Genomic DNA, 22,337 nt, shown 5'->3' on the forward strand with positions numbered 1-22,337 from the left:
AAAAAGAGAGCATGTCATGTGCTTAATGAGATCTTTAATAAGGCGACAAGTCCCAGCGACACCACCCCATAGCAAAATTTTTTTATTCCACTCCCTTCAGTTTATCTCAATATAAATTAGTTTCCTGATGAACTATCTGCTGCCGGTACCTTATTTGAAGTGAAGAAAAATGATCTTCAAAACAGATCAGTGGGTGTTCGCAGGCTGTTGTTTCTGTTTTTTATAAACACGCTCTGTGCCTTTTGAGACTCCCCCACAAAAACCCTCAAACACATTAAGAACTGCAAGTGAACAGGGTTAAAAATAATTGCACTTATTACAGATGGCTACATTTGGAGGGACGCAGGGACCAGGTTTTCCCTCCCCAGTTCTTGCAAGTTGTAGACACTTCCGCAACTAGTTTGTACCTGTGGGCTGAGGCCAAGTAGAAGTGCCCAAGAGGGATCAAATGATAGGAGGAGGCTGAACCAACCTTCTAATTTAGCAAGTACATTTTTGATGGGCTGATGCCATGGAGAGCCACAGGCAGGCAAGAGCAAACTGAGCGGACTGGCCCCTGCAGCGCTGTGAGGGCCACTCTGCTCACCTTGCTTCAGAGCTGTTTAGACATCCCAGCCCTGGATGAGATGACCTACAAAGTCACAACTGTGGTTTGTCACAGCTTGAGCAAACAGTTGGCACTTTAAATCTGAATTTGAAACTTTTGTGGATTTTCTGTGACTTTCAACCATCAGATCTTATTGATTTACTCCATTTACACCCCACTTTCTCCCCAAAGTATCTTACACAATTTTCATCTCCTCCATTCTACCCTCACAACAACCCTATGAGGTAGACTGGTTCGACTGTATATGGCAGCCCCATGGTCACCCAGCGAGCTTCCACGGCAGAGTGGAGATCCTGGGTCTCTTGATCCTAATCCCAATCTCACCCCTACGTCATGCTGGTTGAGGGTTCCCCAGCCCCGTCCTATTTGCTTATCACTTCCACCATTGCTGGGTAAAATGGAGCAGGTGCTCCACCAGAAACCAGAAGGGGGAGAAGTTCAGCAGTCTGGTAGAGATGTTGCTGAATCATCTGTAACCTTCACGGATAAAATGTGGAAACTGGCAATTGGCTGTCTGCAAGTGCTGGGGGGGGGGGGGTATTCATTCTGCGGACTGCTGTGCAGCTCACATACCACTTACTCCCCATGCTGAATGGTTAGGGAGAAGAACCAGAGGAACAGGTGCTTTGCCAGCAGGCACACGATCCACTCTCCATTCCGCAGCCGATGCTTGTGCAAGCACTCCATTGCCCAACCCTCACTGCTAAAAGGACTCCTACAGACTTTTAAAAATACATTGCTCTTCTTCTACTGAGTTCAGGGTGGCATTCTGTCTTTGTGAGGTTGGTTAGGCTGTGAGAAAATGGCCAACCTAATGCCACCCTGGTTGAAAAACTGAAAACAGCTCATAATGCACAACCTGCAGCAGTCCTTTCAAGCTGAGAATTGTACTAAGACTTTATTTTATTTTATTAAATTTAATACCCCGCCCTCTCCAGCCTAAGTCGGGCTCAAGGCAGCTTGCATACATAATTCCAAAACATCAATCATAAAAACAAATTTCCCAAAAGATAACAATATAAATAAAACTGAAATGCAACTGTAAAATAAAACAATCCATAAAGATGAATCAGTTAGCTCCTTAGAACCAGCCCACAGCAAAAACCACCTCCAGAAAACCAATTCAATCAACAATCACAAAGTTCTGCTATCAATGGACAAAAACTGATTACAGCTGTGCTGGTCCAAATCCACAAAGCAGACCACGTAACACCTTTTATGGGACCATTCAAAATGACACATAGCAGCATGAAAGCTTTCCAGTTCATCAGAACCCTTCATCAGTCTGCATTTTAATATTTAAATTACTTGTACTGTCAAATGCTTTTGCAGCCGTAATCATCAGAGGCCTGCCATGGGAAGATGTGTCTGTGCACCATGGAGAGAAACACATCTTGGGGTGTTGTGGGGTATCTGGGCTGTATGGCCGTGTTCCAGTAGCATTTTTTCCTGACGTTTCGCCTGCATCTTTGGCTGGCATCTTCAGAGGATCCTCTGAAGATCCTCTGGAGATGCCAGCCACAGATGCAGGCAAAATGTCAGGAGAAAATGCTACTGGAACACGGCCATACAGCCCGGAAACCCCACAACACCCCAGTGATTCCGGCTGTGAAAGCCTTCGACAATACATTAAACACATCTTGCTATGACATGCCTCTGAAGATGCCAGTCATAGATGCAGGCAAAACATTAGGAGCAAAAACTACCAGACTACAGCCACACAGCTTGGAAAACCCTCAACAGCCAGTAAGACTGATTCCTCTAGAATTGGTAGGTACCAAGTAATCCTAAAATTGCACTAATATATTTCCTAAGTTATGGGTTGATAATTATTAATTTCCAGAGACAGTTCTAAGATACATGATGGCTTCGTTCTGCACATGCTCAGTCACTCTTTGCTCATATGCATCCACACTCAATACTGACTGTTAAGGCAGGAATGCAATAAAGATTTTTGGTCGACTCCCTTCAGTTCATCTCAATATAAATTAGTTTCCCGATGAACAATCTGCTGCCAGTACCTTATTTAAAGAGAAGAAAAATGAGGTTCAGATGCTCGGAAGCAATACCAAAAATGCCCAACCACTGTTGCGCTCCTGGTCTCTTGACTACAGAGTCACAATTTGATCCATTTGCAACAGGCTGCAGCACATGCCGGCTTCGACCAATCTATTGTTTAAAAAATGCTTGTAGCTGCTCGGTCTTTCCCCCTCACTCATATGACAGTGATATGCTTGTAGAGACAGCTGCTGTCACAGAACGCCCAAACACACACCTGACAGCTGAGGGTGCCCCAGTTACAACTTAAAACTAGCACAGGCAGTCTGAGAGAAACGTTCTTTAACTAGGGAAGCAGCCACAGGTCTTCTCTGTCCTCTATAACATCTACCCTCTTCTACAAGAATCTCTCTGAATCAGTCCCTGCTAGAAACATGTCTCTTATTGCACAAATCAACTGTCTGGTTTCGGATTTCTTATCAAACTGATTTAAGATGACTTCAAAACAAGCAACCAACCGACTCATCCGCTCAACTGGGCATTTTGAGACGTAATCAATAACTCGGACTCTCGAGGATGGCAGAGGGGTCCACTTTACATCAAAGAGGGACAGCAAAATGCTGGTCAGAACCAACCTTTTGTCTTTTTCTGCACTCAGTTATGAGAAATTAGCCAATTGAACACCACGCAGGGGTGGATCTAATGGACTGAGAAAGCAGTCAGGCAAACTCCCTTCTTTAGTTTCTAGCCCATAAAACACATATAGCTATTTCTAGAAAATGTCTGCAGTCAGTCTAACTTGACTGGCCACAAAACTATCTCACCTGTTCCAAAATCCAGAAGCAGCTGCCACTTTTACATGCTTGAGAACTAGAAGTTATGACCTTCCCTTGATGTTGCCAGAATTAAAAAAAAATGCTCAGAGAATGAAATCCTACCATTACCCACAACACAGAATGGGCTTGGCATTTTTTTTTTTTTACAAAAATGCTATTTTTAGAATGCATGCAGTGCTACACGACATAGCCAGGCTTTGTAGCCTACAGAGACAACAAGATTCAGCTTACCCTTCTTCTCTAGCAGAGCTAGTAGAGCAAAAGCAACACATTTGTTTATACTAAAGTTTTTAAAAATCACAGCAAATCACTACAGCAATGGAAATTCTTCTCACAAACTACACCTCTCCAGAAATTAGCATTAAATGTTCCATGTACTTTGGCCTCTATGCCAGTTCAATCACTGTGGTTACTTCTGTGTGGCATTAGCAGTAATGCTATTATCAGGATTAGTAACAGGCAGTGCCACAAAGAAAGGAAAGAACTGGTTTAAATGGGGAGTGAAGCACATAACCCCCTGTTTAAAAAGAAAAAGACTGGCGCCCCCAGCTGGCAGAGCCACTCGTGGCTTCAAATTTGAAAAATGTACTGCAATTCAAACTAACCAAGACCGTCATATGGAAATTCCTCTATGACTATACCCTCTTTATAGCGTCAGAAGGCAGAATTGGTGGTTTCACACTGAAAACAAAGCAAAACGAAATCTCTCTCATCTTGCCTCTATCCCCAGCCAATCACTTCTCATCTGCACAGAGGATTTTTCTGCCCAGCAATGGAGGAAATCACTTACAGTTCTCTTCTCATCTCTTCCATTTTCTTCCCTTCTGTATCCCGGAGCTCCTTTGCCTTGTGAAGCTCCTCTTGGCTCTTCACGCTGTTCTGTTTAAGGGTATCCAACTTGTGAGAGAAGAGGGGAGAAAAATAAGCTTGGCTTAAGACTTCCCGGCCATGGAAGATTCCCATCCTTGAATGCTGCCTAGCACTCAGCTAATCGCAAATGCTAAGCAGAACTAGTCAGTGTTAAATGGAACACGGGGCTTGTGACCATCTAAAGAGTGGAGGCAGATAAAAAGCTAGGATGGCTGGCACGGATGGCTGGCACATTGAAATACTGTGCAAAAGAGATAACAAAAAAAGCTACTGTTCAGCTAGTGGAACAGCTGAAATCCCAGTGCATTCTGGCCTGCACATGAGGTCATTTGCAACCAAAGGAAGGAGGCCTGTTTGAATCAATTTTCAACAAAAGTATATTTGATATATTTGACTGGGAAATATATTCCCCTAAAGAAGGGATCTCTATATTATAAAGCTGTAAGAAGAGTTACTGGCTTGGAATGATGCTTCCAAACACCTTCAAATAATTTTGGGTGGGATGCCTCTCTTTTGTGCCTCTCAGAAGTCAAATTCACCAGCTTTGTGAAACAAACAACTACAAAATTCACTAAAATCAGTTAAGCAGCCACAGAAATGTCAAAATAAGAAGCTCCAGGCTCTCCAGACACCTTCCCCGCTCAACTGATCATCAAAGAGACTGATGGTACTGCCACAGACAAATATATTGCCATACCGTACCTGGACCTGTGGGAAGCAGAGAGTTGAACACTGAGTGTTAAAGACTGAGAATACCATCATTCATTCCAAAAGGTCTGCCGGTTCCAGCCCCGAATGACGGTAATGCCTTCATTTATTATGTTTTCATCTATCTTATAAGCATCAGTGTTTAAGCCTCATCCATTCACAGGCATGGAGAGATGGATTTTGTTATGTAATGGATAATCTGCGGCCACACTGGCAGAATTGCAGGGACACGGGATTATAAAATTCAATTTCCAGCGATCTTAGTCATAGACATGAACGGATATCAAGTCCCTTAATTCTGCATGATCTCCAGCAAGACTGACGGATTATTCTGTGACAGACCCCTGACTCACTTAAGTCTCCTTTGCCAATTTTTACGTGGCCCTATAGCTCATTACACAGAGCATATACTTTGTACACAGAAGATCCCCAATTCAATCAATGGCATTCTTAGTTAGAACGTCTGGAAGCACAAGCGGAACTTCCTCAGTCTTGGTTCTTGAAGAGCTGATGAGGAAGAAGAGTTGGATTCATATCCCCCCTTTCTCTCCTGTAAGGAGACTCAAAGGGGCTGACAAACTCCTTTCCCTTCCCCCCCCCCCACACCCAACAAAAACCCTGTGAGGTAGGTGGGGCTGAGAGAGCTCAGAAGAACTGTGACTAGCCCAAGGTCACCCAGCTGGCATGTGTTGGAGTGCACAAGGCTACTCTGGTTCACCAGATAAGCCTCCACAGCTCAAGTGGCAGAGCGGGGAATCAAACCCGGTTCTCCAGATTAGAGTGCACCTGCTCTTAACCACTACACCATGCTGGCTCTGGGAGTGAAATGGGGTTGTCTCACCAGCTCTTCTCCACTACGCCATTGCTGCTCCTATAGATACTGCTGAGACCCAGGACACAGCAGTTCGAGTTGTTTTTGGAAGGCTGAAATATGTGTTTTTCAGCCACTATTAGACAAAGGGACAGGGACAGGAAAGAACAGGGGAAGGGAGAGAGATCCCCTCCACTTCAATCTGTAACTTAAAAGTTCAGGCTCTGACCAGGCACACCATAGGCAACCTTACCCTGCTCAAAATCAATGCAGAGATATGTTTTCTAGAAAGCTATCCACAATATAAATTTGACAAATTGGTTAGTTTCAGGTGAAGCTTACTTTTCCCCCCCTATACAACTGTTATTTAAAGTTTGGTTACCTCCTTCTGCAGCTTCTGATTGGCTCGCTTGGAATCCTCCAGTGAAGCCACAGCTTCCATCTTCTCTTCCTGAAGATCACCCTTCTCTTTGGTCAACTGCTCAACTACCTGCAACGTGTCTTCAGCTATTTTTGTAGTCTAGAAGATAGAAAAGTTGCATGAAGCCAAATGCAGATCTGGTACTAGACACTGGCTGCCAAGATCCACGAAGTCCATAGTCTTTTAGCACAACGGGACTGTGTTTAGATTAGCAGATGTGGATGGCAGCACGGGTGTTTTCAGGGAGGGATCAGTTATTTGCAGGGTGCCTTCCTTGCTTTTCAAGGGAGTGGGACAATGCTCAGTTTTAATTAAAAACCAGTTATTGGCTATTTGTCTGCTTTCTGAAGCTTTACCAAAGCGTGATTAATTCCTACAACCCTTTTATTCGCAGCAGAAATTAAATTACAATTATCTGGAAGTACTATTATTTTTTTAAAATGGGACGTCCTTAACTAAAATCATTCTTGGGATTACTTTTTACCATCTTTTAGTAATCACAATTTCAAAAATTCTTCACTACCAACAGACTTTTGTGCTTCAGTTGTATAATGCTGAAGTACTAAGAAAGGTCACAGCTCAGCATTTGAATTTGGCAGATGACGATGAAGTTAAAATGAATGAGAATCTTTCAGTAAGATACAGGTTTGGGGGACAACAAAAGCAAAGGCTACACCAGGATAATAAAATGCAATCATTAGAAGAAGAGCCATTAAAAAGATGTATGGTTTATAAAGCCCATGATGGAACCGCTCAACATTTCATTCTGTTGGTGGTGAAGGTAAACCCAATTGTGAATAAAAAGCTCAAACAGAGATTGCCAAATCCTTTGCTACATTAACTTTACTAGTAATTCTTCTTGGAAAACCGCAGCCTTTTACTCAATTATAATTGTAAGCGTAGAAAACTGAAGAGCCAACGTTTGGATTCCAATTAAATGGACACGTTAAAATAATTCCATATCTAAGACCATATTTCTGCCTATGGGCTGGCTCCTGTGGATTTGGGAATCTGCCTTTTATTCACAATTCAGAAATTTGGTTGAAACAATCAGAAACGACAAGGCCCTTAACTGAGGACCCGATTTTCCTTCCTGCCCACCCAGCCGCATCACTTAATTGAGTTTGAAAACAAACCCTTAATTAAATACACTGAGAAACAGATAAGGAAGAGTGTTCAGACTGAGGTAAGGTGCCGGATCGTGCAAAATTAAGTGCAGACAATAAAACAATTCGACGTTAGTGTTCGGTGTTAGTAACTGAACTGGACTGGTTTTAACAGTGTTTGATACCTCAGAGCTCTGTGTTACCGCCAGTGCTTGGAGACTCTCGATTTCTTTCAGTTTCAAGACTAGCTCCTCCTTTTCCTTCTGGAGTTCCAGGTTTTTGTTCTGAGATTCCAAGAGGCTGGCTGACATCTCACTGTTAGCCTGCACTAAGAGCTTGACTTCCTTGTGCAACGTGCAGTAGTCTTCAGAAAACTTGTCCTTCTCTTTCAAGACCTCTTCCTTTATCGAGACCAGATTCTTCTGCTCTGACAGCAGGGTCTCATTCTCTCGAATAAGTCTAGTGCGCTCCAGTTCTGAGGTTTCGTGGCTGGAGCGGAGTTCTTCAAGGATCTTGGTAACACCGCTGTGCAGTTCCTGGAGCTCTGCCTTTGACTTGGTCAGTGCGGCAAACTCACTCTTGAGTTTTTCAATATTGGACGCAAGTCGGTCTGTTTCAACACTAAGGATCTCCTTTTCTTTCACAATGTCCTCCAATTTGGATTCGGATTTTAATCTCCGTTGTTCCAATTGTTCCTTCTCAGCCAACAACTCTCTGTTCTTAGATGTCAGCTGTTCCTTCTCCCTCTCTAAGAAACTGACACTGTTCTGAAGCTGAGTGTTCTCCACCAGAAAAGACTCCTTCTCTAGCTTCCTACCTTCATGTTCAATGGTTAGGCTGTCCTGAACTCTCTTGAGGTCTTTGCTTAACCTGTGGCATTCTTCTTGCAGCTTAGCCTTCTCTTGGCTCAAGAGCTCCTTCTCTGAGGAGCTGCTCTTAAACGAAGCGGCCAGCAGCTGCTTAGCGTGAAGCAGGGCAGAATACTCATTTTCTAGCACGGTTTTGGCGTTCTGAGTTTCTTTCAAGATTGTAGACAGCTCACATTTGAAGCTGACCAACTCTTGGTTCTCTTCCATCTTCTGGTCAAGCTCCCGCTTCAGAGTTTCAACGCTGCCCTGGAGCTTGGCTTTGTCTTGGGTCAGGACTCGCTTGGCCGAGATGTCCAGCTCGTGCTTCCTCTTCAAGTCACACAGGGCTTTGGAAGTAGACTGCTTCTCTGCTAGGAGCTCTGCACATTTTGCCTCCAGCACGGCCTTGTCCTTTTGAAGGGTCTCATTCTGCTTCTTAAGTTTCATGTTTTTCTGATAAGTCAGTTCTTTCTCTGTGCTCACCTGGTTTAGCTTCTCATTTAATGCTTTCTCGACAAGAGCCGACTCTTCTGAGATTTTAGCCAGCTTTTCCGAAACCGCCTTGTTTTCATTCAGAAGTTCTTCTCTTTCACCCAAAAGCCTCCTTTCAGATGAAGCCAAGGTATCCTTCTCTTGCAACAACTGGATGCACTCAGAGTCAGTTGTCTCTCTGCTGGCCTTAATCTCCTCCAGCAGCTCTGAAAGGCTTGAACGAGAGGCCTGCAGCTGCACATTGTCTTTGGTGACCTTCCTGAGCTCTTTATGTGCCCCTTCCAGGTCAGCCTGCAGGCCTTCTACTTTCCCACCAAGCTTCTGCTTTTCATCCAGAGCCTGCTCCAGGCTTCTACGCAGCTCCTCCTGACTTCTCAAGAGGGCCTCCTTGTCCAGCTGGAGATCCTGACTAGTTTGCCTCAGGTGGTCTACTTCCTTTCTCAAAGCCACATCTTTGTTTTCAAGATTTGAGTGTTTCGCCAACAGAGAGTCCCTCTCGGCAGTCAGCGCGGAGATGTCCTGGAGGAGCTCCTTTTGATCTCTGGCCATGTCTTCGTAGGAATTCTTCAGCTTCTGAATGACGTCGTCTTTGCCTTTGAGGAGGACAGCATTCTCCTTCTGCAGCTTCCTCTGGCAGTCTTCCAGTTCTTCCCTTTGGTGGACGTGCATCTGGCATTCCTGAGCCAAGGCCTTGTTGTGTGCCTGGAGCTCATCCCCCTGCTGTAGAAGAGTTGCCTTCGCCGTGCGCAGAGCATCGTTCTCTCTGGTGATCTTAAGGAGATCGTCCTGGGCCGCCTCTATTTCCGAGAGCAACTTTTCTTTCTCAGAAAGCAGCTCGCCGTGCTTTGCTTTTTCCTGCTGAGTTTTGTATTCGGCTTCTTGTTTCTCCTTCAAGATTCTTTTGTTCTCTAAGTTGAGCTCTTCGTTCACTGTCCACAGGTTTTCCTGATCTTGTTTTAACAACCCAACTTTGGACTCCAACTCTACAAGTTTTGATAACAAGGAACCTTTTTCTAACTTTAAAGCATTCCCCTCCTGCGCCAGGGACTCCTTCTCTGATATCAAAGCCCTCATCTCGTCTGTCATTAGTTCAATCTCTTTCCTGGCTGTAGCTAACATAGAGGTTAAGGACTAGAGGAACAAAGGTTGGGGAGGAGGGAAACAAAAGCAAAAAAAGTGAAGTCAAGCAGACTAGTGTGAAACGTGGATTAATGATAACAGCACAACTATTTCTTTCTTGAAATAAAAAAACATGGGTATATTGACACACACAAAGTCATGCTGAAGAGCTTCCCACTTCCTCTGTATGCTAAACAAAGGCCACAATTAAAGCAATTAAGCTTATAAGCTTTATGAGTTTTAATGAGGCCAGAAATTCACACCCCAGGGTGCCAAAATGAATGTATAAAGCATCACTGGAATGTGAACACTGAATAAGGTTACAACAGTTTTCTCAAGTGCAGCCATCTCACACATTAGCGATGCCTTCAAAATCAGATGTGCAAGGAGGTATTTTCACCCAAGCAGGCATCATGGCACAATCTTTACCTGTTAAATTAATTCTTCACCCCCTGGTTTGAGAGGTAAAGACTGTGTTAACTGCATTACACATGTGGCACTTGTCTATTGCAACATTAATGCCTCATGTGAAAAACTGATAGGTGAGACTGGATCAGGGCAGGAAGGCCCAAGTGGGTGCACAATCCCACTGCCCTCAGTTGCCCCAACTTTGTCAAATGTGCAATTTTGATTGAGAATAATTGTCTTGTGTATCATGGAAGCACAAGCCTCTTTCTACAAGAGAGGGGAGGCCTACAAAGGGTCGAAGGGACCGCAGATTACGAGGGCACCCTTGCAAAAGGTGGATGCTAACAGGGGATAAAACAGAATGAATGAGCTGCAGTAGAAAACACTTACTGAAAAACTACAAGCTCTAGATTATAAACAGCTAAGGCTGCCCATGGATGCCTTCTTAACTTTTCCCTTCCAGTTAATTGTTCCCAACTGTCAAATGAGCCAACATTTAAAAAAATGAAGTGAGAAGAGCTCATAATTGAAAGCTCTGTCATTAAGAAAAAGTTCTGTAGGTGTTAAATGTACCTATCAGTATAGGCATGTTTTATAGTATTTAACATACAGCACTCCAAGTTAAAAGGCTTGCTTCAGAAATGCAAAAATCCTACAGTGATAGCGTAAAGGGTAACGCTACAAGGTAATGAGGGCCATAACCCTAAATAGTGCCTGGTGGCAAATCCATCTTTCAGTCTATGCTGACCCAAAGGTCTTGTAAGCGGTTAGTTTTTATGGACAGCATTTTATCTTTATCTTATTACAACAGCAAATCTGAATCTTCATGAACTTGGCTATCAGCCCAATGCATGTTTGCCTGTGTGTCAATGTAAACACCAGATATTCAGCTACAGAGGAATAAAATGCAAAGCTCAAACCATGTAGGCAATGGATGGGAGCAAACAGAAGGGAAAATGTGAAGAAAATGCAATAAACAAATGAATGGAAACTATTCAAGGAGAGCTAAGGGCAAATGGGGTGCAGGAAATTAAGCAACACCACCCACCACCGCTAAGCTTGCTTTGCCACTAAAAATGGAAGAAGGGATCTTCAAATAACTGAAGAGAAAAATAAGGTTTTATAAGTCAGATAGCTACAGAGTGGCAGAATGGGAGACTGTAAAGGGTTTCCATGAGCTAACTGCTCTCCAACCTGTTTCTGAAAAGAGCTTATTCTCATTACATTTTTAAAGTCAACACTGAACATCCTAGTGTGTTGGGCTTCTATGAGCTCTTTCCTTTAAACTGGACCCTTCAGTTCCTTCCACTGGAGGAAGACTTAGTGGAAGGAAGTCATAGGATCTAGTCCCATTACAACATCTTTCACTGTCTGAACTTTCCTGTTACTGTAAAACTCCCCTGCTTTATGAACTACCTTGCTTCTTGTATCTTTTGATCCCAGAGCAGAAAGCAGTAGTGTGAAACTAGCCACTGATACGTGCCCTTTAAATAAATTAGTGTGTGTGTGTGTGTTTTGTAGATACAGTCTATACAATTATTACATGCTATGGGACTCAGTGGGAGTGTGATACACAATTCTGGAAACTTTTGTTCAAAAGTCTCATTGATACATGTGGTTGTCGTGTGCAGTCTGTCAAGGGAGGCTTGTTCCTTTGGGTTTAAGAAGCCAAAAGTCAACCTGACAAGGTTCCAGCCACACCAGATACCCACCTATCAGTCACAGGCATCTATGCCTTTTCCCTACCAGCCCAATGGACCTCAACCATAAATTTTAACTGACTGAATGCAGTTGGTTACGGGATAAACAAGCTACAGAAAGGAAACGTCCATGCTTTGGCTACCTGTTTTGGATCATCACGCACCTTTGCATGCTCTGCTTCCTTTTTTAATTCCTCCACCTGCGTGTTCAAATCGCTGCACGTTTTTTGTGCCTTTGCCAACCTCTGCTCTGTTTCCTGAAGATGCTGTTTAAGATCTTTGATGGCTACACTGTGCTTGGCAGCCACCTCAGACTGTATTTTTTCATGCGTTGCTTGTAACTCCTTGTACTGATTTTGGCTAGCTGCAATTTTCTTCTCCTGTGAGAATATACGGAGGCTAGATTGAACACTGCTGGAGAAAAGGACGGTGCTCCTATCCCACACAGACAGCCACAGTATTCCACAAATATTCCTAGGTAAATTGGGGTCCCCGACCTTTTTGAGCCCGTGGATACCTTTTGAATTCTGACACAGGATGGTGGGTGCAATCACAAAATGGCTGCCATGGGTAGATCCACACACAGATGAAAGCCAGATGCAGGGGATAGGAGGGAAAATTTTAAAAAATAAATAGGGAATGAGCAGCAGAGAGAATAAAACTAACTCTGTAGGGGCAGCTGACTCTGAAACAGCATTATTTTATTCTGCACAGCCGACCAGATCTACAATGGCCTTGATTGGCTAGAACCCCATCTGGCCCCACCCACTGTCCAAAAATACTCAGTGGGCACCAGGAATGATGTCAATGGATGGGATGGTGCCCACAGGCCCAATGCTGATGAACGTTTAGGTGAACTAAAGTGTCTTGCATTATAGAACTGGAATAGTAACACTACACTAAATTTGGGATTAACACAAGCAGGATTTTTTTAAACCTTGCCGTTCACAAAAGGTACAAACCACAAAAGGGCAAAGCAGATATCAAAACAAGGCTGGTATTTCTAAAAGCCTGGGATCTTTAGAATCAGAGATAAAAATCACACTTTTCATTGGGAATTTCACATTTAACATGTCTCGGTTACATAACGGATGATCACACTCAAAACTTGTATATTACAAGTATATCCGCAGCACTGCATGCAGTTTCTGGGATTTTTGGTTATATATAAAAAAATCAAATGAGAAGCAGGAGCATCATCCTCGGAAATACTCTCCACTGCTTCCACGTTAGCAGTCTTTCAGCTCCTCAGTCACTTCTGTCCTGCGATCAGCCACATGCAGAATTAGAACTGGTCTCACACAGCCCTTTCTACACATCCCATAAAAATCTGGAAATGCTCTCCTCACTAGGCAAAATCCTACTGTGTATTTACTTGGAAATAAATCCTGCCCAACAAAGGTTTGGCTTCTGTTCACAATTGCATCTTAAAAGTTTGCCTCTTTTTTTAACAGGTATTCTATTTATCTGCTTTGTTAATTGTATCCTGATAATGCAGCGGCCACAGCACTCCAAGATCAGCCTTTTTATTCAGAAGTAGGCTTTAATTCTTGCCCTTCTCTTTGCAGCTAAAGCAGTTTCACAGTAACTTCATTTTTCGTGTCCATAATTTGGGGAATTACAGTCATCTAAAAAAAAATCCAAGATCTTCTGGGTCATTTTCTCCCTACGCAACCGACCGACCTTCCCACAGTGGCTCTTACCAAACTGCTTAACTGGTCCTGTAACTTTTTCTGCTCGGCCTGATGGTCTTTCTGTGCATCTCGTTGCCCCTCTGCAGCTTGACGGGCGGCTTGCTCCATGCTTTCCTGCAGCTGGGCAGCTCTTTCATTTGCCTTGGTGAGCTGAAGCTGTAGTTCCTCTTGCTGTCTAAAGGCAACACACACAAAAATGCAAGGCTGCAACCCTGAAATTCCACTTTCAGTACTGCTCCTTCATCCAAACCCACCTTTTTGGGATGATTTTGCCTGGATTCCTCATTTCTCATCAAAATTAACTTAGAGGATGTATCTGTGCATTCCCTTTCCCTAATAACCTTTTCCTCCTCTCTTCCCTCCCTCTGTTGTCTTTCCCACTGTAGGTTTAGACGGCAAACCCTCTTATTTACTCATTGCCCTGTAAAGCCCCATGTAGTTGGCTTACAATGGGCCAATAAAGTAGGAGAAACAGATATACTAATACAGATCTTTACAGCGCCCTTGCCATCTTAAACTGCCATGGATTAAATCATGTACTAGTTCCAGAATATTTATTTAGCACCAACAGTGGGCTAACTCACATCTACAGATAATCATATTGCCAAACGTCTCTTTAACTTCAGCTGCTGAGGACTGAATCAGGGACTTCCCGCATGTTAAATGTGCAATATATCATGATCTGATTTAAGACACATCAGGGTCACTAGCCAAGCACACATACAGAAAGACTTTTTCCCCCTATAAAGGCTGCCAACAGAGTCCACAATTCCTTGGGTAAAGTCTACAAGATATTATAGGGGTAAAGAATATTTATGGGCTTGTTTTTCCAAAACTATATGAAATCACTAGGCTGTTGTGGATTTTCCGAGTTGTATGGCCGTGTTCCAGTAGTATTTTCTCCTGACGTTCCACCGGCATGCAGATGCAGGCGAAATGTCAGGAGAAAATGCTACTGGAACACAGCCATACACCCCGGAAAACCCACAACATCTTAGTGATTCTGGCCATGAAAGCTTTTGACAATATATATACGAAATCAGTTTAAAAGAAGAAATGATCGGGAAGTGCCCCAATTGTTACGTTCAAAAGAGTGAGAGTAGCTGAAAACACAAAGGGGATACTCCTCAGGGGAGAGGCATTACTTCTCTTTTAACCGCAGCTCATCGTTCATCTTCATCAGCTGAGAAGAACTATCTCCTGAGGATTTAATTATTTCTGCAATTTCGTTTTCAAGTTTGGATTTGGCCTCAATCAGCTGCCGTTCTCTATCTTCCCTTTCTTTCAGTTTCTTCTCCATGGCTTAACAAAGAAAGAAAGAACAGACCATTGAAGGAAATACACTGAACATCCAAAACAAAAATACCACATATCCTAAAACCACAGAAGAAAAAAAAAGGAACAGTAACACAAGCATGAAAAAGAGAGAGTTGGGTCATCTAGCCAAAGTAGTTGGGTATGGGGATTAATTTTCATTAACAAAAAGAAACAGAAAATTAAAAAAACTTAATTCAATTTTAAAGAAACAAGAATAAGAAAAAATACATATAATCAATGTAAAATGATAGTAACAACTTTAGAAAATATTAGGTAATAAATGGTGATAAAATAATGAACTTTAAAAGTTGATAACATAATAAATGTAAACAAAGATTTCTAAAAATAATTTTCAGATATTAGAAAGTAAGTCCATGTACCCACTATTCATTTAAATGTTTCTTAAGCGTTTGGTACAATATTACAAAGGAACTGACAAGAATATATGTCATATATTTCAATCCAGCTCCTTTCTCCTCTGACTCCCATTCTATAAGAATAGTTTAATATGCTTTCCATTTGACTAGAAATTCTCTATTTGGTCTATTATTCACATAATTCGTTAACTGTGCCATTACTGCATACCCTGCTAGTTTCCATTCTCAATCTTCCCACTGTGGAGATTCAAATTTGGAAAGGCAGGTTATGGTGCAAAGGAAAGTGCAAGATTAGGAGCAGAGCAGTAAGGAACAGAAAAAATTTCCTTGTGATGGGAAACTATAAAGCTTAGAGCTGCATAAAATATTACCTTAAAAATTGTAAACCTGGCCCCTTTTTTAGGTAGCAGCAGCACGAAACCTGGGTGAAGCTCCTCCTATTACAGGGAAAGGTGGTTTATGTATCCCTCCAACTAGAAGTGGACAGCAGGGAGCTAATCTACAATGGCTATCTGCTTCCTCACAAACAAAACATTATGTTCTGCTCCAGGGCTGAGTGATGGGGGGAACTGGGGATGACTATGTAAGCCCAAGACTAGATCTGGGGCAAGTGGTTATACGTATCAAAGAGTCTGGACTTGACTGTCACTTGCAGAAACTACAATTCATTTTAGCTGGATTTCACATGTAGCAAATTCTAGTTTTTGGTGAATAACTCACAAATACAATAATGTATTCTTTTGTAATGAAGAAGAAGAGTTGGTTTTTATACCCTGCTCTTTTCCACCAAAAGGAGTCTCAAAGTGACTTACAATCTACCTTCACTTCCCCTCGCCACAACAGACACCTTGTGACATAGGTGGGGCTGAGAGAACTGTGACTAGACCACTCTGAGAGAACTGTGACTAGATCACTCAACAGGCTTCATGTGGAGGAGCAGGGAAACAAACCCAGTTCTGTAGATTAGAATCTGCCACTCTTAATCACTATACCTTACTGACTCATATAATGCTATATAACAAAAAAGATACATAAGATAACACTACAACTTCCTTACTTGTCAAGGTAGCTCTTAGTTGATCTAGGTCAGATGACATGAGTGCAAATTGCTGTTCTTTTTGGTTTAGTTTTTCAACAGTTTCTAAAAAAATAAAATAGCAGTTAGAGGCCATTTCCACATTTCTGAAGATGTATTTATTCAGTTTTTAGTACCGCTCCCCCAGAGGGTCTCACAGTGACTTGCAACATTTAAACATCACAATAACTAAGTTAAAACCAAACAATGGTACATATAAAATATTATATGACTCAGCACCACTCCGCTATCAAACCAGCTCAGAACATCAGGTAAACCTCCAAAAGCTGACCTGGATGATTTGGCCTTGCAAGCCCTGCGGAAACCTAGTCTCACAGGGAATGGGTATCTTTAGAGAGTGCATTCCACAGGCAAAGGGCCATAAGTGAGAAAACCCTTCCCCAGAAACAGATAACTGAACCATCCTGCAGCCGAGCACCTGAAAGAGGAAGTGGGCATGGAGACATATAAGAGGAGAGGCAGCCCTGTAAGGAGGAGGGTCCCAGGCTGTATAGGGCTTTAAAAGATTATTTTTCCGTAGTAAAGAATTTAAAGGAAGGTTTTCTATGCTGTTCTTTCACTTCACCTGAAATCTGTGAATATTGCAAGTATTTTTATACAAAAAACCCTCTGCATCTGACATTATTTAAAGTGATTAAGAAAATTTACCTTGCATAGATTTTTGCACGCTTTCTGCTTCATCTGCAGCCTTAGTAAATTTTCCTTTCTAGGAGAACAGATGAAAAGCAGGCACGTTAAACCATTACGCCTCCATTGTTTGGGTTGTATCTATCACATTGAAATCAGACCAGATAGTTTTTCAGATTTAGCTGACTCAATACAGCTTAAAAGAACTCTTCAGATTCTGCCAGGTAAAAACAGATGACTCCTTTTCTGACTTGTTGTATGTGCATCCCAGCAATGGTCTAAAAAATTAAGGCTGGGACTGACTGGAGATCACTGCAGAAAATTTCTGGCTAGGCTTGTTAAAAATTTGGAAGCACATTTAAAAAACAACAACTCTGCCCTCGTAGGAAAGGTTTCCAGATAACCTGATCCCAATAGTGATGAAAATCTCTTTGGAAGTGAGGCAGGAGTCATTGGTCTCAATGCCAATTGAGATTCTCTCATCTTAAGCATCATTTCTCCAGGCTCAATACAAATGTTCAACATGGATCTCCCCTACCCCAATCATGAGGACAGAAAAGAAGCCATTTATTTTATTTATGTATCACCATAAATATGACATTTGGATTTACAGCCTAGAACAGACTTGGCTGGAGCCCTGGAGCCCAGTAAAGACTCCCTACTTTGCCCATACTTGGGTCCAAAGGTTTTAAAGATCAAAATGAACCTAGAACTTTGGTTGCTTCCGAAATGAGGCCACAGAGCCCTGGCCGTCTCTCTCAGCAGGGCTTTCTGGGCATGAAGGCACTTTAAGAGATATAAATTCAGCCCAGGAGAGAATGGTACAGCAAGTAGATCTCTCCACTGCTGATTCAGGCCAATCATCTCAGTGTTTCCAAATCTGTTACATCTGAACTATGTCAAATAAAAACTACTGAAAATGCATATCATGAGCCTTGGGTATTCAAGGTAACCAGAGGTATTTAAAGCCTGTATCATCAACAGATTGAGGCTGTGCAACTTTATAAAAATAACGGACCAAAGTGATGCCAATGGATAGTGGATATTTTAAAAAATAGCTGCCTTTTTCAGCCATTCTGATCAGTCCATTTGATGAATTCTCAGGACAGGCTTTTTGAATGCTTGGAAAACACCAAATCCCTGCAACAAAATAGGAGGGAATATCCAGGTCACATTAAATTAGGGGTGGCCAGCCTATGGTGCTCCCGATGCTCATGGACTACAATTCCCATCAGCTCATGCTGGCAAGGGCTGATGGGAATGGTAGTCCATGAACAGCTGGAGCACCATAGGCTGGCCACCCCTGCATTAAATGAATAAGTAACGAAGGCAGCAATTACGGCAGGAAAACAATTGAGTGGCAAGAGGGACTAGTAGTCCAACACTCACCATTTGCATTGGGGACAACCTTGGTGGTTTCTGCACAGCACACTAATAATATGTTTAACATGTCATTAATGAACCTAGTTTCCCCTGTTTGCCTTTGCACGGGAGATTTCACCCCTCCAGGAAGCGATTGCAAACAGTCCAGGTTTCTGTGGCTCCTTTGGTGTCTCCAAAAAGATTTTTAGTTTATCAATTTTTTGTAAAACCTTGGTTGAGGGAAATATAACGGGCTGAACCCATTTTGGGGAAGAGCCCTGTGAGAAATTCTTCCCCAAAACAGGATAAATAGCTTCCTCAGCCCCTTATACTTGGGCTGTGTGGAAACTACCATTCCAGTTGAGTCGGGACTACAGCTGCAGTCTGCAGTTAATGGCCGGGCATCCAGCCTATGCAAGAATGACTGCGTCCAGAAACCACCCAGCGTTCTTTCTCTCTGCCAGTGGTAGCAGACTGACCCAGTGTGCAGCTAATTGCTTGCCATGCTAGGCACCGAAGGGTCCCGGGGTTCCAGCGCGCCCGGGAATGCCGATTTGAGTTTGCTGCGCTCAAAATATTATCAAACTCAAGAAGCTCTTTTTTTTTTTCCCTTTGGTTGTGATGGAATTTTCTTTCGGGATACGGTCGATTTGGTGCGAAACAAGATTGCAAAAAGGAGCAAGACAACCGTCTTTTAGAATGGCAAATTAAAAATAAGACAAAATAAAATGTGAAAATATGGGATGACAATAAACAAAACATCCATAAACTGAAAGGAAATGGTATGTTAAAGAAATCTCTGAAATTTTGTTCACAGCGTTATTGGTGCTGTAGGAATATATTCAGGATTGCTGAAACAGGGAAGTCCTTAGTTTTAATCTGCAATCCTCACTCTTATTAAGGTCCCATAGAATTAAATGGAGCTCCCTTTCAGTGGTTAGGTTCACCACCATGGAGTTAGGATAAGAAGTGATCATTCTTTGGATCACTCAAATGCTTTGCTTACCAAGTAGCAGGCACTGCAGCATCAACAACTTTTACAACACTATGGGTAAGGATGATACTACTCAATTTTTATTTCTTCATATTCTTCAAAACATGTTTTGCATAGAACTTGTAATATTTTTATTATGTTCCATGGTCAGGCAGCAAACTATAATACTAGTATAGCTGATATCTCAAGACAAGGGAGAGAGATACTTTCTGTGCTCAGATAAATGCAGAATCTCCCACAGTGCACTTCTCCTCCAGAGGAAAGACAGGAAAAGCTGAACGAGCCGGACAGCTACTCCTTGGGTAGAATCCTAGCAGTCAAGTGGGTTCAACAAACCCTGTGTCCCAGATTGAGAAATCTTGTAGCCATAAACAGAGATGGCTTTAAAAGGGGACCAGTCAAATTCATGGGGAAGGGGTGGTTTATCAGTGGCTTCCAGTTGTGGAGATTAAAGGGAACCTCCATGTTCAGAAGCAGTCAACTTCTGAATTCCAGTGCCAGAAGGCAACATCAGGGGAAGGTCTTGGCCTCTATGCCCTGTTGTTGGCCTTCCAGGGCAACTGGTTGGTCACTGTGGGAGACCGGATTCTGGACTAGATGGGACCTCTGGCCTGATCCAACAGGGCTCGTCTTATGCAATCAATGCACAAACCTAAAAAACCTTCCAGATACTCTGGGTATATATTTCGCATGTATGCTTGTAAAAAATCTGACCAAATGATGCAAACATATTATTTTATAATGCCTTTTCTGGTAGGAATAAAGTGCCTCACAGCTTATCAAATTAAAGTTAAAAAATGAGAAAGCAAATTAATGGATGAATGTCAGTACAAACCTGGCTACTTTCATTATTCCTTTCGTTCTCTAAATTCTGAATCTTTTTCTCAGCTGCTTTGAGCTCCTGGCTAAGTTTCTCCAGCTCCAGTTTACCTTCTGAACCAGCCTTCCGAAGGGCATCGAGTTCCAACAGCTCTGCTTCCGCAGCTTTCACCTTTGCTGTAAATTCACCGATTGCCTGGGCTTGTTCATTGCACTTGGCCTGGAAACCCTCCAGCTCCTTTACCTTTATTTCAGCTTCCTGCAGCTTGTTTAGAGTGTCTTCCATTTCCACCAGGTGTTGATCTTCAGCACTTTCCAACTTGGTCTTCAAGGTTTCCAAGCTCTTCTCCTTCTCCTCCGTGACTCCCAGCAACCTCAGTTTCAGAGCTTCCATCTCCTTCTGGTGATGCAACCTCTCGTTTTCTTGTTTCTGTTTCAGGTTTGATGTTTCGTTCTGATGATCCACTCTCATCTTCTCAACCTGGGTCTTGAGCTCCGCAAATTCAGCCATCTGAGCCCCAACCCCCTTGCTGAAAGAGGTCTTCAGCTCTTCCATGGCTTGCTGGTGGGACACTATCGCCGACTGCAGCTTGGCTTTCCACTGCTCAATCACCTCCAAGTTCTCCTTGCTGGCAGCATCCAACTTTGCTCTCAGTGACTCACTTTCCTTTGCCATTTTCTCATTTGATGCCAGCAAGGTTTTGATTTCCTTCTGATAAGACTCCTCACTGATCCCAAGCTTCTCTTTCAGTGACTTCATCTCACCTTCGTGTTCCTTACTTAGCGACGCCATCTTTTCTTGCAGAGTGCTGATTTCTTGCAACAGGGAGAGAGATGTGTCCACATTACTGATGGGCTTACAGGACTCTAGTCTGGCTCGCAACTCCATTACTTCTTGCGCTCTCAGTACCAAATCTCTTTCTAGTTCCATGATGCGAGACTTTTCAGAGACAGTAGCCACCTAGGAATCAATAACATTTAAAAAGAAGGGGGAAATATCATTGCAATGACCCATTGTGCTTATAAACTTTGGAGGAATAGATTGGACACCATGTCAGATGCAGCATTATAAGCTTTCCAGCACTTCATCAGCAGACTTCTGGAAACTGAAGGCTCAAGTTCTACTCTACCTAACACTGCTAACGGAACATGCTAACGGCTAGATCAGGGGTAGGGAACCTGCGGCTCTCCAGATGTTCAGGAACTACAATTCCCATCAGCCTCTGTCAGAATGGCCAATTGGCCATGCTGGTAGGGGCTGATGGGAATTGTAGTTCCTGAACATCTGGAGAGCCGCAGGTTCCCTACCCCTGGGCTAGATTAAAAGTGGTTGAACAAGCATCTGGAACACTTAATAACCTTCCTTTAGTTAAAAAGTAGTCTTTGCCTGTTTTTAAACAAAGCAGGATAAGCGTGTGGGTGGGTGACTTAGAAACGGAGGTTGAACTGAAGAGAAGTTATCTCGAGAAGTTAGGTAGAAGACAAACGAATTGGATGAAAGCAATCAAGCTTAAAACTGCAGCTTGCGTTTAGCAGAACACCTCTAAGAACCACTGTTTTTTTTAAATGAGGCCTCTTCCGCACACACAAAATAATGCGTTTTCAAACCACTTTCACAACTGTTTGCAAGTGGATTTTGCCATTCCGCACAGCTTCAAAGAGCACTGAAAGCAGTTTGGAAGTGTATTATTCTGCATGTGCGGAATGAGCCTGAGTGTTGACAAATGGAAACAGCTAAAGTTGGCTGTTTTCTGCAGACTTCATCTTTGGGGTATAATCTGTTACATTTTACAGCCCATATAATACAGACTCAATATTTTCAAAGCAAAGACAGGTTTTGTTTATTAGGCCTGGATTCTGGGGTCTTGGGGTGCCCATGCCTTTAAGAAACTGCCATTTTCCTTCACAATTTTAGGTAAGCATGTAAAACATTCTCACGTGAACACCATACAAAATTTTTACGTACAGAGTGGCTCTTTTAGAGGAGATCTGTGAAACTCTTATATTGATGGAGCTTTTAATTCAACCCAGTATAAGAGCTGGGTGAACCAATATGCTGTAAAACACAGGTGCATTTCTGCAATTTTCTGTGGTTCTAGGATTTAGATCAGAGTTGATTTGTGAACA

General features: G+C 42.7%; 1 protein-coding gene across 1 annotated transcript in view; it reads right to left on the minus strand.

The window, feature by feature from the left end:
* The window catches only part of CLIP1 (CAP-Gly domain containing linker protein 1), an 85,022-nt gene that overhangs the window by 19,536 nt on the left and 43,149 nt on the right, over window positions 1-22,337 (minus strand). The window contains exons 9-18 of the mRNA XM_048513872.1: window positions 20,223-21,171; window positions 18,054-18,175; window positions 17,057-17,114; window positions 16,370-16,453; window positions 14,764-14,920; window positions 13,628-13,793; window positions 12,089-12,304; window positions 7,543-9,828; window positions 6,213-6,350; window positions 4,232-4,338 (exon numbers count right to left, since the gene is read on the minus strand). Coding sequence (XP_048369829.1) covers window positions 4,232-4,338; window positions 6,213-6,350; window positions 7,543-9,828; window positions 12,089-12,304; window positions 13,628-13,793; window positions 14,764-14,920; window positions 16,370-16,453; window positions 17,057-17,114; window positions 18,054-18,175; window positions 20,223-21,171 — 4,283 coding nt within the window. The remainder of the gene's footprint in view (window positions 1-4,231; window positions 4,339-6,212; window positions 6,351-7,542; window positions 9,829-12,088; window positions 12,305-13,627; window positions 13,794-14,763; window positions 14,921-16,369; window positions 16,454-17,056; window positions 17,115-18,053; window positions 18,176-20,222; window positions 21,172-22,337) is intronic.

The sequence above is a fragment of the Sphaerodactylus townsendi genome, linkage group LG13 (assembly GCF_021028975.2).
Source record: "Sphaerodactylus townsendi isolate TG3544 linkage group LG13, MPM_Stown_v2.3, whole genome shotgun sequence".
In the NCBI taxonomy this organism is placed as follows: Eukaryota; Metazoa; Chordata; class Lepidosauria; order Squamata; family Sphaerodactylidae; genus Sphaerodactylus; species Sphaerodactylus townsendi.